A 15,608-nucleotide genomic window follows, 5' to 3' on the forward strand; every position below is an offset into this window, starting at 1 on the left:
TAATCACTCGGCCATTGGGACCTAATTATTATACCCTATTTTTGTCAATCTCATAATATTTCAAAATCGGAATTAACAATATCATTTAGCAACTCATTTTTCACATATTTTTGGCAGAAATATATTTAAATGATTTCTACAAAAAATGGTTTGTAAACTAGATAGTATCTCAGATAAACATATCCGATTTTTAAATATATTCTGGGTTCGATTTCCATTTTAGACCGTTACATTTTTATTTTTCTGTTTCATGTTTCGTTTAGATCTAATAGTTTTATTCACTTCCTTTTCAATGATAAATTGAATTTACTTTGCGCATGCCCGGATTCGAACCTGTGAATTCTGGATTCGAAGTCGTTCGAACTCGGAGACCGTTAAAAATGGCTTCATCGAATGTTTAAGGCGATGCCATACGTAGTAATGCAAAATCATGTGTTTTTGGTTTGAAAATTTGGTCGCCTAGAAATGTTTCAGATGCTTTAATTAAATACTGCGAGTAGAATACATCTTGATCTTTGAAATAATCGAGTATTTTTTATATAACAAGTCTTTTTATAAGCCCAGAAAAAAATAATGTGTAGGCCTATGAAAACTGCTTTAAAGTTCAAAATCTCCTACTTGCGAACCCATTTTCGGTTATGATTTTATTGTATAATGTGGAAAATTAAGTTATTTATAAAATGATCGGAAAAAAAATATTTATGCCTGAAAATCCACAAAATAAAATAAAAGGCACTTTTTGGCCATGTTTTTTTCTTGCCTAAATCAAAACAGCTGGATGGTGTTAAGCGGGAATTTAAGCCTTATCGTCATCTACGCAAGGAGTGTTATTGATGGTGGCTCGATTCAAAATATTACACGACGTAGTGCATCGCCATTGCCAAAACATTGTCATCGCTTCGTCATAAATAAATTTTAATAAAAATCTTTGTAAACATAATTGCCGGATTAACTAAAACAATTGCCAAAAAATCTGTAGAAATCAAATCTGTTTTATTACAAAATCACAGAAAATCTTCCCAGCTAGATCGTGACTTCTGAAAGGTAGTTTTTTCTAGCTAAGTGAGACAGACTGGAGATAATCAATTGATTGTTCCGCTGTGGTCAGTTGTCACGCCAAACTTTACGATTGGGATTTTTCAGATCTGCAGATTGAATTCCAAGTGGAGTGACCAATTTATGCTGAGCGGCAGGGTCGGATCAGTAATTTTGCGCCCTGTTTTATACAAAAGTAGGTACATACAGTGATCATAGATCTACAATTAGAAGGGCTACTGTGTACTAATATCTCTTCGAAACTTGTTCTACTATTAGAAAGCGATAAGCTGTGGGCGTAGTCCTGTTTCGGTAGTTTTAGTTGGGAGAGTTGGTGGTTAGTTGGAGGTCAAATATAATACATCAATAGGTTCTTTGACAAAAAGTGAACATTGAAAAAAAATAAAAATAAAACAGAAAACAAAACTAACCAACCTAACCTAACTCAACCCAATCTATTTTTTTATCATGTTCTCTTATCACGATCTGTGTAAACCGATTTGAAAATAAACTGCATAAACTTAACTTACACTAACGATGCCATCGACTGCATTTGACGTAGGTAACGAATTTCTTTTCAGCATGATGCATTTTTTAAAAATTATTTATTTATTTTAATCACGGAAGTAGAAATTAACCCACTTTCCGACATCAGAAAAACAGAATTGTAAAGCACATCGAAATCGACGTTGAAATTCAAACCAAATCACGCAACCCTTGCTCTAGTGATGATAAGGTTGAAATTGTCACCTAATGCAGGCCGTCTGTTAACATAGTGTTATAAAAAGACTCACTAAAAATATCCGGCTAAAGCAAATACCGCTGTGTTGATATTTAATTAAAGCATCTGTAATATTTAAAGGCAACGAAATTTTGAAACCATAACAAAAGCTTTGAAAGACTGGCACTATGAAGATAGACCCAAAGAACTAAGATTACCAACGTTAAAAAAAAAGAAGAGGAAAGGGTGACTTGATTAAGACTTTCAAAAATGTATCTGGACATTATAGTTGCCCTGGCATCTAAAAAGTCTTCAGCACCAGCAAAAATATTAAAAAAAACACCTTTTGCATCCAATCCTAGGAAACAATTCTTTGCAAATAGAGCAAGCATGGAACAAACTTCCACAACATGTCATCCATTCTACTAATATAAACCAATTTAGAGAAGAAAGGATTAACTTGTTTTATTTTATATCATAGAAACAAACAGTACATGATTTACAGAGATGAAACAATATACAGAAATAAGATACTTCATGTTGTGTTCATATGATATGTTTCCTTGTAATGTCTGCTAAGTGGTATGTTTATTAGTTAATTACCAGGTGACGTTTGTAGTATATAGGTGTGTGTGTGACGTGTGTAATGTATGTATGAGTGTTTCTGTTTGTATGCGCATTGAACAGTTTAAATTATTGACATGATACCACGTTTGAATTTGGGCAGTGAATCCGAAAAAATGTCAAAGTTAGAGTTAAGACAAATATTATTTAGAGTATGAAGAGCTCGGTTAATTGGCGAATTAGATGCTGCATTTGTTTTATAATTAAACGTGTGGAATAGCACTGTATGTCGTGTACGTCTCAAAAGTATGTTAAAGTTAATAAGGGACAGAAGTTCGGTACAGTCAATGTCATTGTTTAAAATTTTGTGCATAAATATTGAGTCAGCTACTGCTCGTCTTTGCTGCAAATGTACACTCAAAAGTTATTGTTGAATTTAGAGGTAATATATTAAAAATAACTCAATTACTGTTAACCTTATTGTGAAATCAAATATGAGCCCTTCAACATAATTCTGCCTGCTCATTAAATATTGTTTTGCTCCAATAAAGCGCACGAGTCCCTCTCTGTCCTCGTTTTAATAAAAATCAGAAGTTCCTTAGACTTTTTTGTCTCAATAACAGCTTTTTGAGTTCACGTTGGAATGTTTAAAGTTACAAGGCAACATTTATTGTTGTGGATTATTTGGCTATTTCAATTTGTTTAGTTCCATACCATTTCGCGTTTGATCAGTTCAGAAATGTAAACATTGTCTTTTATATATTTAATCGCAAAGCTTTGAACTTTGTGTTGTTTTTTTATTGGGTCGATTTTTTCTTCAATGTTGAAATCGTGCGCTTGTTTGTTTTTCTCACTGAAAATAGTGAAAATGTTGTCATGATTTGCTTTTGTCGGTTTTTGTGTATTTTTATGAATCGAAATAACTGAGTATTGAATATCGAGGATTTTTTTATTGCTTATTGGATTCGGATGGCTTCTAACCTTTGATAATTGCAGAGAAACCTCAAAAGAAGATTAGCTATAACCCGGAGGTTTATAGTTCGAATACCAAATAGATTGCATTGAATTAATAGTTATGTGTTATTATACATTTAAGTAATATAAAATGTATAAAGTTATCAAGGTTGTTATAACAATAACCTGTAACAAGCAGCTGAGAATACATACAAGAAATTTGTGAAGAAGATCTCTGTTTCTTTTCTTGTGTAACAACAGAAACAAAATTAGCTAAAAATTCTCCAAAATAGGGCAATGAGATTAATATTTAGGCGAAATAGATTTTCAAAAGTAACTAAAATGATAAAGGTGTCAGCAATATGACCCTCAAACTGAATTTCACTTGTCAGCAAAATAACCTCCACACTGAAGTCCACTTGTCAGCAAATTGATCTTCAAACTCAAGTTAGTCAGCAAAATGACTTTAAAACTGGAGATCATTTATATCAGCAGATTGACCTTCGAACTGAAGTTAATTTGCCAGCAAATTGACCTTCAACAATGGTGAGGAACTTACCACAGATTGCGTGTTGCAGTCTTGTCCGCCCATCGTCAGGTCCAGCCTGAAGAGGTCACTGTTGATGACATCGATGTTGCAAGTTTCGGACCTGCCCAACGCGTAGATGCGGCCGTTGAAAGGTTTGTTGGTGCGCACCTGTATGGCGATCCTCGTGTCCTTGCAGTTCACGGACACTGAAATAAAAGACAATCACAAAATAGAACAGTCACAAAACAGAACTTCATCTTCTTTCTTATGGTGGGGGGGCAACGAGGGACATCTAGGCGCGAGCCAGTCTAAGACCTCAGGCTGTCCTCGCCATGTGGACCTCCCTTGAGTGATTGATCACTGTGGGGAATGAATGGAGCGGGCATTCATTGACCACATGAACGGTGGTCTACACTGCAACGCTGTACTGTGCATCATGTGGGCACAGTCGCTTTGGGTTGCTTTTGCTATCGGGAGGACCTTATTGATATCCTATTGATGGAGGAAGAGGAAGTGACAAGTCAGGCTCTCTCGCAGTGGGGTCGTGTACAAGATAAGCATTTCCAACGTAATTCGTAACGTTACCACATAAATTAACACCTAACTTTTGGAGCGAGAGATCCAGAAGGGTTTTCGGGAACAGAACATTGAAGAAAGGTGAAGAAAAACTAAAAACACAACAAATCTAACCTATACTAGGTAACCTATTATTTTAACACGGACACTGGCATGAAGGACAATCATGTGTTACTCAGTTCCATGACACAACAATACAGTGACAAAACAGAAAAATGAAGACAAGTAATGAAAAATAACAAACAAATAACAAACCTATCCTAACCTAAACTAACCTAACCGAACCATTTCTTCACCTTTCAGGATATTTTACGGTTCCATGACAAAAGAAAATAGGAACCAATATAACTTACAATGATTACAATGATTTTTTTACATGGGTTAAGCGTAGAGGAACTTTGAAATAAGGATAATGTAGCATGTAAGATTTTTAAACAGTAATAATTTATCATAGTTTGCTGATCATGTATTGGACACAACAAATCATACGTTCGATTTTAATAATGGTACAGAGATTTTACACTGTTATTTTGATGAAATACGTTTAGATAAACTGAAAATTTTATAAATTAGAACTTTACATTTTCTAACTCTTCTTTACAGTGAAAAGAAGAATTAAATATGACCAATGATCAAAAACCTTTTTGAATGATCCACGGCTGAATTAGTTTCCATTGTAAATCACATCTCTGTCTCCCACTACATCTCTAAATATATTTTTTTTTTTTTTATTAGTAAAAAAAAAGATACACGAATTACATAATATAACAATTACATAATATAATTACACAATATAGTAGGTTATTAATTACATAATATAAGTATTCGATGTACCCCCATAAATAAGCAGGGCTTGTGTGTATGGGGGTGTTGTTATATTTGTTTATATTTGGTACGATTCAGTTCAACTGTTCGGAATACTTTTTAAGGTGGCTTTTGAATTCGTTTATATTTGCATTCATGTTTCTAATTTTTTCTGGTAATGAGTTAAAAAATTTAACTCCGAGATATTCATGGTTGAACTGTCCTATTGTTTTTTTACATTTAGGAGTAGGAAGTATTGACGTTTGTCTAAGATTTCTGTTATTTTTAAAGGGTGCAATTTTATTTTGAATATAGTTTTTATAAATTTGTAATGTTGCATGGTAGAAGTATAATGCATTTAATTTTCTGACCTTAAATTGTTTGAATAAAAGTTCGGACGAATATGAATAGGGTTTTTTTAATATGGTTTTTATTATTAGTTTTTGTGATATGTAAATTGTTTGAGTTTGATTTTTATATGTACCGCCCCAGCCTATAATGCCGTATTGTATAATTGATTGACAGAAAGCGAAGTATGTGGTTCTAAGTAATTTTTCGTTTAAAATATCTCTTAAACATCTAAATATATATGTTAGTTTCCTTATTCTGTTGTTCAGAATATTTATATGTGGGGACCATTTTAAACGCTGGTCTATCTCTAAATATATATTTGTAATTTAGTTTTCAGTAAACCTTGATGATGTGAGTATAGCTCACAAAGCATGTTGGCTGTATGTAAACAACAAAAGTGCTTACCATCATAGCATGTTCCAGTTTTGTCACAATTGGCATCAGTCCTGGTCAAGTTGTTGAGCGTTGGGTCTTGCTCAGTCTCGATGGTGATAGGCAAAGTGTTCTCTGAGGGGGCTCCGCTCAGTGGGGCTTCTGAAATAAAGATAATGGAACAATAATTAGTATGGTAAAATATATATGCATTGTAATTCGTCAACATGCTGACCGTAAACTCCACAATTATTAATACAATTTATTGTTGATATACAAATTTGCTGAACTACAAGACTCTTATTTTGGTATTTTCATATAAATTTTTAAATGATTCGTTTGATAGTCCAGATTTGCTTGCACTGTTAAGCTTTCGGATTACACTACGTAATACTAGAAGTCAAGATTTATTACAGCGTAGAAATTCTGGGACTAACTGCCATATGTATTCCTCATTGCACAAAATACTAATGTACCAGTCAGTAGATATCTTCAATATTTATCACAGCAAAAAAAAACAAAACTGTTTAATTGTTACTATTCCCATGTAAAAGCCCTTAAAAAGGATGTCAATAACTGAATAAATAAAAAAAAATGAAAAAAAATATAATTCGTCAGCACATTAAATCTAAAATCGACAAAAATGCACTCTTAGGTATTGAAACTCTTTTCGTGTAATTCATCGGCATGTTAACCTCAACCTCTACATATATTTTTGAATGCCACTAGGTACACACAAGATTTCCAATATTCGGTGAATCGAGTGATAGATATTCTGTATCGCTCCGCTGAAGAACACCATTCCGAATGATGCTAACGAAACGGCTCTTGTCATATCTGATAGTTATTATCCGATGCAACTAGACTTTTCGTAAATAGTAAAATGGTGACATGACGCAGGCCTCATCATAAATACTCATCATATCTCCACATGCTTCAGTAACAAGTACACCTGAAATAATATTTGACAACTTTACATGTATTCATCAAAACATTCTACAGCCCGGCAAATGCGATAAAATTGAAATCTGATAGTATTATTACGCTATCGTCTGGACGGTTTCGGCCCTCTGATTGGTCGTATTCAAATTGTTGTGACAAACTATACGATACTGATTATCTGATAAAAACGGTTGCAAAAATATTTAAGCACTGTAAGTCTCTGAATGAGATCAGATTCTATAAGATACAGTAACAGTTAATATCAGTTGTACACATGTAGTGAATAAAAGTGTTTCATTTTGAAATAATTCATAACAAAAACGTACAATTTCATTTATTCAAACAACTGTCATTCTTATTATGTCTACATTGAACAAGATATTATTCATTAACTCCTTCCTGTTCCGTGTTTTAATAATATGTACTCAGCTTCTCTCTGAAGCGGGTTTTCAACTGCTAGTGGTAAATGAATACGTTTATTTGGGAGTGATTCTTGGTTGCCATTTGAAATTGGACATTCAAATAAACAATATTTGTAAAAGACTGAGAGCAATTGTGAGTAGCGGATATAAACTGAAGTGTTTCGTTCCTGTGAATATTTTAAAAATCTTGTACCTATCACTCGCAGAATCAACTCTACGATATGGAATAACCACTTTCTTGCAAAATAAATTTCAAATTACCTAAAATCAGTACAAAATTCTATGGTTAAGTAGTTTGAAAAAATATTTTATCGCAGAGAAGTAACATTTCATTGTTACGTCGAAACTTTAATATCCGGCCTGTGCAGTCCTTACTACAGGAGAAAATATTGATTCAGCATATTATTATATCTGATTCAGCAAATATCTGATTCTGAATTTAAAAATAAATTGGATCATGAACACAACACTAGGTTCACAAAGAATGAAGGCATGTTTGTTCCAAAATATAGCAATAAATACGGACAGCGAACCCTAGAATATAACGTTCCCATAATGCATGTTGCCAAGCAACATAACAAATTGTAAATACCCAAATAGATTCAGATATATGCTGAAAACATGGCTCATAAGTATAAATACTTTATACTAATCATCATTATCAATCAATAGCTGTTATTTATTAACATGTAGATTTAGTGTTATTTTAGATTGTGTGCCAATAATAATAATTTCAATATCTTAGATAACAATATTATGTATATTTATAATTAGTAATAATATTTTGTATACATATTTACATTGTAATTGAACATGTACATCCTGTTGACAAACTGCTTAATTGTAGTTAAAAGGGGTAATACTAAGGGGTAATAGAACAATAAATTAAAATTTCTAAAAGAACTTTGATTGGCTTTAGTAATCTTTAGTGACCAGAATTAGTGAATAGCCAGGTAATTTTTAAACTTCCTTATCCAGATTTTTCTTACCCACCACTTCCTACAACTACAAAAAACACCCCAATTGAGAATGCTTTTGTCCCAGTATTATTTACAGATACTTTAATAGTACACAACTGCTGACCCTGTACAAATCGCAAGTGCGCCCTACTGTCGAATTTGGCAGCCATCTCTGGTCCGGAGCCCCTAAATACCTGAAAAAAACCCTTGACTCTGTGCAAAAACGGGCGGTCCGTTTGATAGATTCCCCAATCTTAACAAACGGACTGCAATCTTTAGAGCACAGGCGTCAGGTAGGTATGCTGTCCTTGTTCTATCGGTATTACAATGGAAGATGCTCTGAGGAACTAGCGTCATTGATCCCTTCGGCACCGGTGCGTAGTCGGGATACACGCCAAACGCGCGGCCAACATTTGTACACGGTTGACATTTGTCACATGAGAACGGGTCGCTTCTACGATTCGTTCTTAAGTTCAACAGCTCGGCTGTGGAACGAACTGCCGGCCTCTGTGTTTCCTCCCTCCTACAACATGGGACTCTTCAAGACCCATGTTCACTCCTTCCTCTCCATAAAAAGACCCTCCACACAGCATCCCCAAAGATGACATAGGCCCTGAGGGAAATTATTTTCTTTAGGGCCTCCTGTGTGGAGTTAATATATAAAAAAAAAAAAATAGTAGAGTGGGGATTATTTTGCGTCATTTTAGATAAAATAAAAAAATCCACTCATTCCGAACTTCTACCGATTTATAGTACATTTCTCTTGAACACTAGATATAAAGATTTTAAAAATATATATGTTGTTTTTGAAGATAATATCTGTATTTGTTCAGCACTGGAGCTTCCGGAAGACCCATGGTCTTCACCAATTCCTGACACATCCACGAGTCCGGTCTCAACGCGCCGTCGCACAGTGGGCTGAAAATCGCCTTTCATAGACATAGAGACTTGGTTTATAGTGTCAATAAAATATTGTAAACTAGACAAAGCATACTCGACGGACACGAGCTGAACACCCGTTCACGGTTGACGTTGGCTTCATGAGAACGGGCCGTTTTTACGACTCGTTTTTGTGTAAGTCGGCTCGTATGTGGAACGAGCTACCGGCATCTGTTTTTCCTCCCTCCTATAATCTGAGCCTCTTCAAGGCCCGCATTAGCAAATCCCTTCCTACAGCCCCTACCTTATTCCGCCTCACAACGCCGCCCAACCGGGTGGTGACATAGTTCCCCTGTCTGTACACTGCACAGGCAGGGACGATCTTGTGAGGTGTCACATAAAAAAAAATGTAGAGCATTTAAGCATTAAAATGAATCATCAACATAAAAAAGTTTTTTTTTTCAACTTTGAGAATTTAAAAAAAAAAATCGCAAGTTGCGCCACAATACGAAGTATGTGAAAAAAATACAAATAAATAGTAGTATATCTGTGTGTAAGGATATAATAGCCAACCATATGATTTTAGAGATAGCCTCATTTTTAATGTCAGTGCCATACAATTTTTTCAAAAAAATGATGACTCCTTCATTTGTACACGCAATTGCTTCGTACGAAATTTTATAGCATAGTAATGATCAGCAGAATCCATTTCTATCAAAAAAAAATAGCCTCGAAAATTCAAGCCTCTATGTCTATGAAAGAGGATTATCAGCCCACTGTGCGTCGCCAACTACCGCCTAGACCACTTCACCTCCTGCATCCGGTGTCATCATCATCGGTCCCGAAGTCATCTCCCATGCTGCATCTCTCTCTCTCTGGTTTCAATCCTGGGATTGGTTTGCAGCAATTTCATCTAATCTCCTCTTCCATTCTTCCCTGTCTTGTGCGGCTCTTTTGACTTGTGCATATGATGAGCAGCGCACGTCCACCAGCAGGTCCTCTAGGTACTCTCGGCGTGGGCGTCCCCTAGAGTTGGTCCCCTCGGTCATACCCTCCATTATGACATGCAAGAGGCCTTCTTGTCGTATAACATGGCCGATCCATCTTGCACGCCTTTCGGACAAGGTCCTGAGCAGGTGCCTTCCGCCTTCGATTCTTTGGAGAACCTCCTCATTTGCAGAGATGTGCTTTATTTCAAATAAATCCATTTCAAATGGAAATGCAAAATGCAAAATGGGTATTTTCCATTTTGCATTATAAATGCTTTTCTAAAAACCATTTTGCATTTTGCATTTTAAATGCTTTTCTCAATGCATTTTCCATTTTAAATGCTTTTTTGCAACATTCTTCCTACTATCTTCATTACAATTTTCAAGTGGTTTGTTAGTTACCTAGAAAACAGGAGCCAAAGAGTGGATATTAACGGTACTCTAAGTGATCCAGCCAATATTAAATATGGCGTACCGCAAGGAAGTACACTAGGTCCCATATTGTTTAATGTTTATATAAATGACTTATGTAATACTTCATTTGCAGACCACTTTATTACATTTGCTGACGATACAGTACTTTTATTCGAAGGCAAAACCTGGAATGAGTCTTGCATTAAAGCTGAATTTGGCATAAACAAAGTTAAACAGTGGCTAGATAGTAATCTCCTCACTCTAAACTCGGATAAAACGAAATTCATCTGCTTCAGTTCAACTCAAGCGGGTCAACCACAAGAAATTATTAACATTAGAATACACCATTGTTACGACACTATTACATGTAAATGCAATACCTTAGAATGTGTGGACAATATAAGATACCTAGGAATTATCATTGATAAATTTCTGAGATGGGACAAACACATAGCCTTTACTTCCACAAAGGTCAGGAAACTTACACATCTGTTTATAGCAATAAGAAATATTCTATGTCTAAATGATTTGAAACGAATTTACTTTGCAATGTGCAATTCCATACTAGACTATGCTTCCTTAGGTTGGGGAGGTTGTGCCAAAACCATACTCGATCCCTTAGCTAAATCCCAGAAATCGCTTATAAGAGTCATACTGAAAAAACCTTTCAGGTACCCCAGCGATTCATTGTTCGCAGAGTTTCGTGTTCTTGATGTAAGACAATTATACATGAGGAAAATCATTTTACATACTCAAAAACAGAGGCACTACTTAGCTTCCGTAAACCACTGTCATAATACAAGACATGCAAAAAAAACCCAACAGTTCCGCCCACCACTTCCTCATCTTTAGCACAGAGACAATTCTCATACTTAGGCCCTAAACTGCTCAATCTCATACCTGATGCATGGAAGGCAAAGAGTACTAATATTCTGCGTATGCAGGTAAACAATTGGCTTCTGGTCTTGGGGAGAGTTGAATGCGAGAATATGCTAAAAAACAGTAATTAAATTGTAAATTTTGTTTTTCTTTACATTCTTCTTTACATTTTAACTTATATTGGTATTATATTAGCATTACAGGAACTGTATTTTTACATAAAGAAAGTTCGAAAATTGTTCAATTCTTCGTGATATTTTTCCTTAAAGGAAAAGTTCCTTCTTTACTTTCATTTTTTATTTTTTGTTATTTTTCATTTCCTTGTTTTATATATTAATATTTCTTTAGTTTAATATATCAGCTAAACAATAGTAAAAAAAAAAAAAAAATGAATATACATTTGTATTACCTTACCAACAGAATTTCTTCAATTCAGTTTCATTTTCAAATTCATTTTCTTGTTTTTATCTATTAATTCAGCTTATGTTATGTTAATTCAGTTATTATGTCAGCTAAATAATAATAATAGTAAAATATGTCGTGATATAACTGGAAGTATTCTAGAATATGAATATACATATGTATTTTTTTTTTAACAACAGAATAGTCAACACTATAATGTACCATATATTACATGTAAAAACTTTATCATACTGGAATGTCCTAAAACGGGCAATCGCCTAGTTGGACATTTTAAGTTCATTAATTGTATTATGTAATATTTACAAACAAACAATAAATAAAAAATAAAATAAAAATAAATCTCCACTCATCTTTTTTTCATAAGTCCCAAATATCAGTCGGTCCTCGACCTCGCTATGAGAGATAATTTACATTTGTCAAGTTGCTCCCTGGTAGGAGCCCTGGCAATTGAGTGATACCATTACAAAAAATACTGAACACGGGGCCATGACGCTGTAATATTAAATGTTAGATAGCAGTTTCTATGTTTTTACGTTGGCAACATTAGTCCCGCGCAAATTTTTTGTGGTTTCATAATCTGTAGTCGTGGTGTTTTTGGATTTACCATCATGTAATATGTTTGTTCTACATTGATGTCCATTATTAAATGACAAAATTATTTAAAAATTCTATAATTATTTTAATTGTTTGAACTGAGAAACCATTTTGCATTTTCAATGCATTTCGAAAATAGGTATTTTGCATTTTGCATTTGAAATGCTTTTCTAAAAACCATTTTGCATTTTGCATTTTCAAATGGAAAAGTTTTGACCCATTTCCATTTTGCATTTCAAATGGTTTTGGGTACCCATTTTGCACATCTCTGCTCATTTGTAATATGGTCTCTCTAGGAAATTCCTTACAGTCTTCTATGCTGCCTCCTGACTCAATAAAAACACTGTGACCTTCAACATGCATCTTTCATTGTATCTCCGTCACCTCATCCCCAAATATGTATACTTTTACCATATAATATATAATGACATTTCCATGATAGAAAAAAATCGCAAGGTTTTCTCGGAAAATTATTAAAAACACATTTTGTTCTATTATTTAACGTGCTAGCATAGGTATGAAAAAAATTCACAGGGTACCTTTAAATGCAACTTAAGCATTCGTCAAGAGATTTTCGCTCTATTTTAAACGAGACGTGTTTTATTAAATATTTTCATACCTTTCGTTTAGTTATTATAGTTTTTTTTAAATGTAAGAGCTTTCCCTCTAAAATTCGTAGTTACATATCACTCTTTCAAACCATCTTCTTTTTCTTTTTGAACACCCCATCTCTGCCAAACGAAGTTTCCAAAATAAGAAGGCTGTATATATATATACAGTTCAATGTACCGAAAGTGATTTATCATTCTTCACACACACGTTTCCTTGAATACATTTAGTTAAAAAAAAGATAATTGATTAAAATCACGATCACATAAAAATATAGATTGATTTGATATATTCATGTCAGTTCGAAGTTCAAGTTTGGCTAATGGATTTTTTCTGACATATTCAAAATCGTTATTTTCCTATTATAAATAAATTATGAAATATCAAACTCTTGCATGGTTACTATGCCACAATTTTTTTTTTAATAAATTTTCCAAATGCTACAAAATAAATTGAAATATCTACTTATATAGTTATTATTTAAAAATAAATCATTTTGTTTCCTTTTTTTTAAATTAATTCAAAATACGCATTGATTTCTTTTTGTTTAATTTACCCACAAAGGAGGCTCTGAGTAAAATATTTCTTAGGGGGAGTGATATGAAGGGTGGGTAGCAATCTAGGGGACAGTGTACCCAGGGGTATGAATCCAGCGATACAAGACTACGGGTCGAGAGAGAGCAGTTGGAGGGGTCAAAAGATCTTTCAGAACCGGCTTCTCTCGATCCGGCAGCTCCACCAAGACCTGAACGCACCTCACCCGATTAACCCGGGCACACCTGCTAAGTCACCAAACGTAGCGAACCACTTGGGGTGACCTATGACGGAGGTGTTGCCGGCCTCCGAAACTAGATTTTTTTTTTAATATAGCATCTCTCTTTCTTCTTTTGATCTGAGAGTGACATTTACGAAACCGTGCTAGTGTAATTTGTTAGAACGTTTTTGGGAACTAGTCTATAACCATTTAAATTATTTCGACGATCATTTTAACTCTTCATTCAACTATAATAATTTAAGATGTTACTGTCTGTCTGTAACTCAACACAATGATAATTCAACAAGAATCTGAAAAATAATTTCCTATCTCGTAATCAATTATTTTTTAAAGACAATCATTTTGGCTTGATTACATTTTAATTGAAGTAAAATAATTACCCTAAATTGTCAATTGGAAACGAAATTATTGAAATCTTAATTTTTTTAACATCTGTATATAGGTAGTAATTACTAATTTTGTAGGCACCTAAAGCGTTTTGTGTGAATTTTATAAGCAATTATAATCCGATTTTAAAGATTGTGACATCCTGCTTTTTTCACTAAAATTCTGCTCTGTCAGCCTTCCCATCTGTCGTAAAATACTTCCAAAAAACACAAACTCATCCACCTGCTCCAAGTATTCCTCATTCACAACTATATTGTACACTGTTTTCGTACTCTCTCTTTCAAACACCATTACTTTAGACATTTCGACGAGTTCTAGGCAAACCACGTGACCATATTTTGGGTTCGAGAATGCTTTGAATAAACTATGACTACCAAAGAGCGCGCATTGAAATAATCAGACACTGCGCAGAAAAGTAAAGTTCGCTACAATAAGGCAAAGGTTTGCAACGCAGTTCATTGTGGCACTTTTCCTCTGTAAGTATCTGATGGTTCGTTTTTAAACGAACCGTCTGGCATAGCGATGCTAAAATTTAGAGAGGTAGGTAAATTATAACACATTTGTAAAAGTGTCTAACTGAATAGTGTAACAAAATATTTTAATTTGGAAACAAGTTCGAACTTTTGGGATTTACACTTAAGTTTTTTACGCAGTCAACAATTTGCACACAATCGTAAAAAGGATTAGTAAATTCGAGGACGTTGACTGGTGAATAGTATCAGATTAATTTGTTGAGAAATCACCGAAGGGAAACGGTCACATTTTGGTTTGCTCCCCATTTCCTGAATGGCTGAATTATTATTTATTTGAATTTCAATGAAATAAAAAAGGACGAAAATGTACTGCATGCAGTAGAAAGAGATTGAAAATAATGTGTGAGCGAGTTAGAATACCCGATGAGAAAATAAGATATTTAATCTCATTGTATCTTGTCTGCCTACCCCTGTAAGCAAATATCATGATGAATCTGACTTGCTAAATTATTTTAAAAAAAATGCACGATCTGCGCTTTAAGCTCAAACAAAAAACATAGCTTTTTTATAAGTTCATCAAAACACGACAGGTTGACGTAAAATTGGGAGGAACAACTTTTCCCATCAACTACTTTTTAGACAAAAAATTGCTGACATCCTACATAATTTAACTCGAAACGAATTGTAAAACGCAATTATTTTTAAGTAATTCTGGTTCCTTCGAAATATTTAAGTGCTGTTTTTATTCACTTTACGAAGCTTGCTATAAAAACTTGTATATTTTGTTGAGTCAATACTGCCACCACATCATTTAGTGGTTAAAATTATACGTTTTAAAGAATTATTGATAAATTGTTTTAAGGCTTGTGTACTTAGTATTTATTTAATTTGAATTTCAGGCCCAGCTGGGCTTTTACAAGTTTATTTATTTTTAACATAATGTTAAGCGATCATAAA

General features: G+C 34.0%; 1 protein-coding gene across 1 annotated transcript in view; it reads right to left on the reverse strand.

The window, feature by feature from the left end:
* The window catches only part of LOC149415056 (uncharacterized), a 110,269-nt gene that overhangs the window by 8,484 nt on the left and 86,177 nt on the right, over positions 1–15,608 (reverse strand). The window contains exons 8-9 of the mRNA XM_089643090.1: positions 5,940–6,068; positions 3,834–4,009 (exon numbers count right to left, since the gene is read on the reverse strand). Of these exons, the coding sequence (XP_089499216.1) occupies positions 3,834–4,009; positions 5,940–6,068 (305 nt within the window). The remainder of the gene's footprint in view (positions 1–3,833; positions 4,010–5,939; positions 6,069–15,608) is intronic.

Source organism: Hesperophylax consimilis, chromosome 19 (genome assembly GCF_061612785.1).
Source record: "Hesperophylax consimilis isolate HC1 chromosome 19, BYU_Hcon_1.0, whole genome shotgun sequence".
NCBI lineage: Eukaryota > Metazoa > Arthropoda > Insecta > Trichoptera > Limnephilidae > Hesperophylax > Hesperophylax consimilis.